This window comes from Volvox carteri, assembly GCF_000143455.1.
Source record: "Volvox carteri f. nagariensis unplaced genomic scaffold VOLCAscaffold_23, whole genome shotgun sequence".
Lineage (NCBI taxonomy): Eukaryota > Viridiplantae > Chlorophyta > Chlorophyceae > Chlamydomonadales > Volvocaceae > Volvox > Volvox carteri.
The window spans coordinates 789,326-790,010 of NW_003307566.1; the positions used below are offsets into that span (position 1 = coordinate 789,326).

At 71.2% G+C, this 685-nt stretch overlaps 1 protein-coding gene across 1 annotated transcript in view; it reads left to right on the forward strand.

Annotated features, from left to right (window-relative positions):
• The window catches only part of VOLCADRAFT_91902 (uncharacterized protein), a gene marked incomplete at both ends in the record, with an annotated part of 7,755 nt that overhangs the window by 2,806 nt on the left and 4,264 nt on the right, over positions 1-685 (forward strand). The window contains one exon of the mRNA XM_002951288.1: positions 398-587. Coding sequence (XP_002951334.1) covers positions 398-587 — 190 coding nt within the window. The remainder of the gene's footprint in view (positions 1-397; positions 588-685) is intronic.

Genomic DNA, 685 nt, shown 5'->3' on the forward strand with positions numbered 1-685 from the left:
TGATGAGGGGCTCTTGGGGCATTCACTATTGTTACACGGGGCTGGTGACGAAGTGGCGGATGGGGAGGAGGACCACGATGACGACGATGACGCGCGGGGGAGTGCGCAACGGCGCGCGGCGGCGACGGCGGCGTTACGAGACTCGGTGGCTTGCCAGGGCGCTTCGATGCCGCGGCGGGTAGGGCTCGATCGTTGCAGCCGGCGAGAGAGCGACGGCGGCGGCACCGCCGCCACCATGGTGACGGATCCGATGTCATCTACGGTGGCGGCGGCGGCGGCGGCGGCGGCGGCGCAGGAGACGGCGGCAGAGAGGGACCAACGACTCACCGCCGCGACGCCGGCTCCACCTCCGCAACCGAATTCCTCCGCCGCTGCAGCCGCCCTCGCCGCCGCTCAGCCCTCCTCATCTGCCGCCGCCGCCTCCGCCGCCGCTGGCCCAACCGACACCTCCACTCCTGCTCCAGGCGCTGCCGCCGCAGCTGCCGTCGTGTCTTTAGCAAGTCCGGAGGCTATGGCGGCGGCGGCCATGATAGCCGCCGCTGCCGCCGCGGCGGCGGGGCGTCGTTGCGTGCTGATTCCACTAGCCCGTGAGCCGTTGGATCCGGCAGTTGCCCACGTGTTGCTGGAGGACCTGGCGTAGCACGTGCTGAGTGCCGACATCGGCGTCACCTCCGCGGCCAACCGT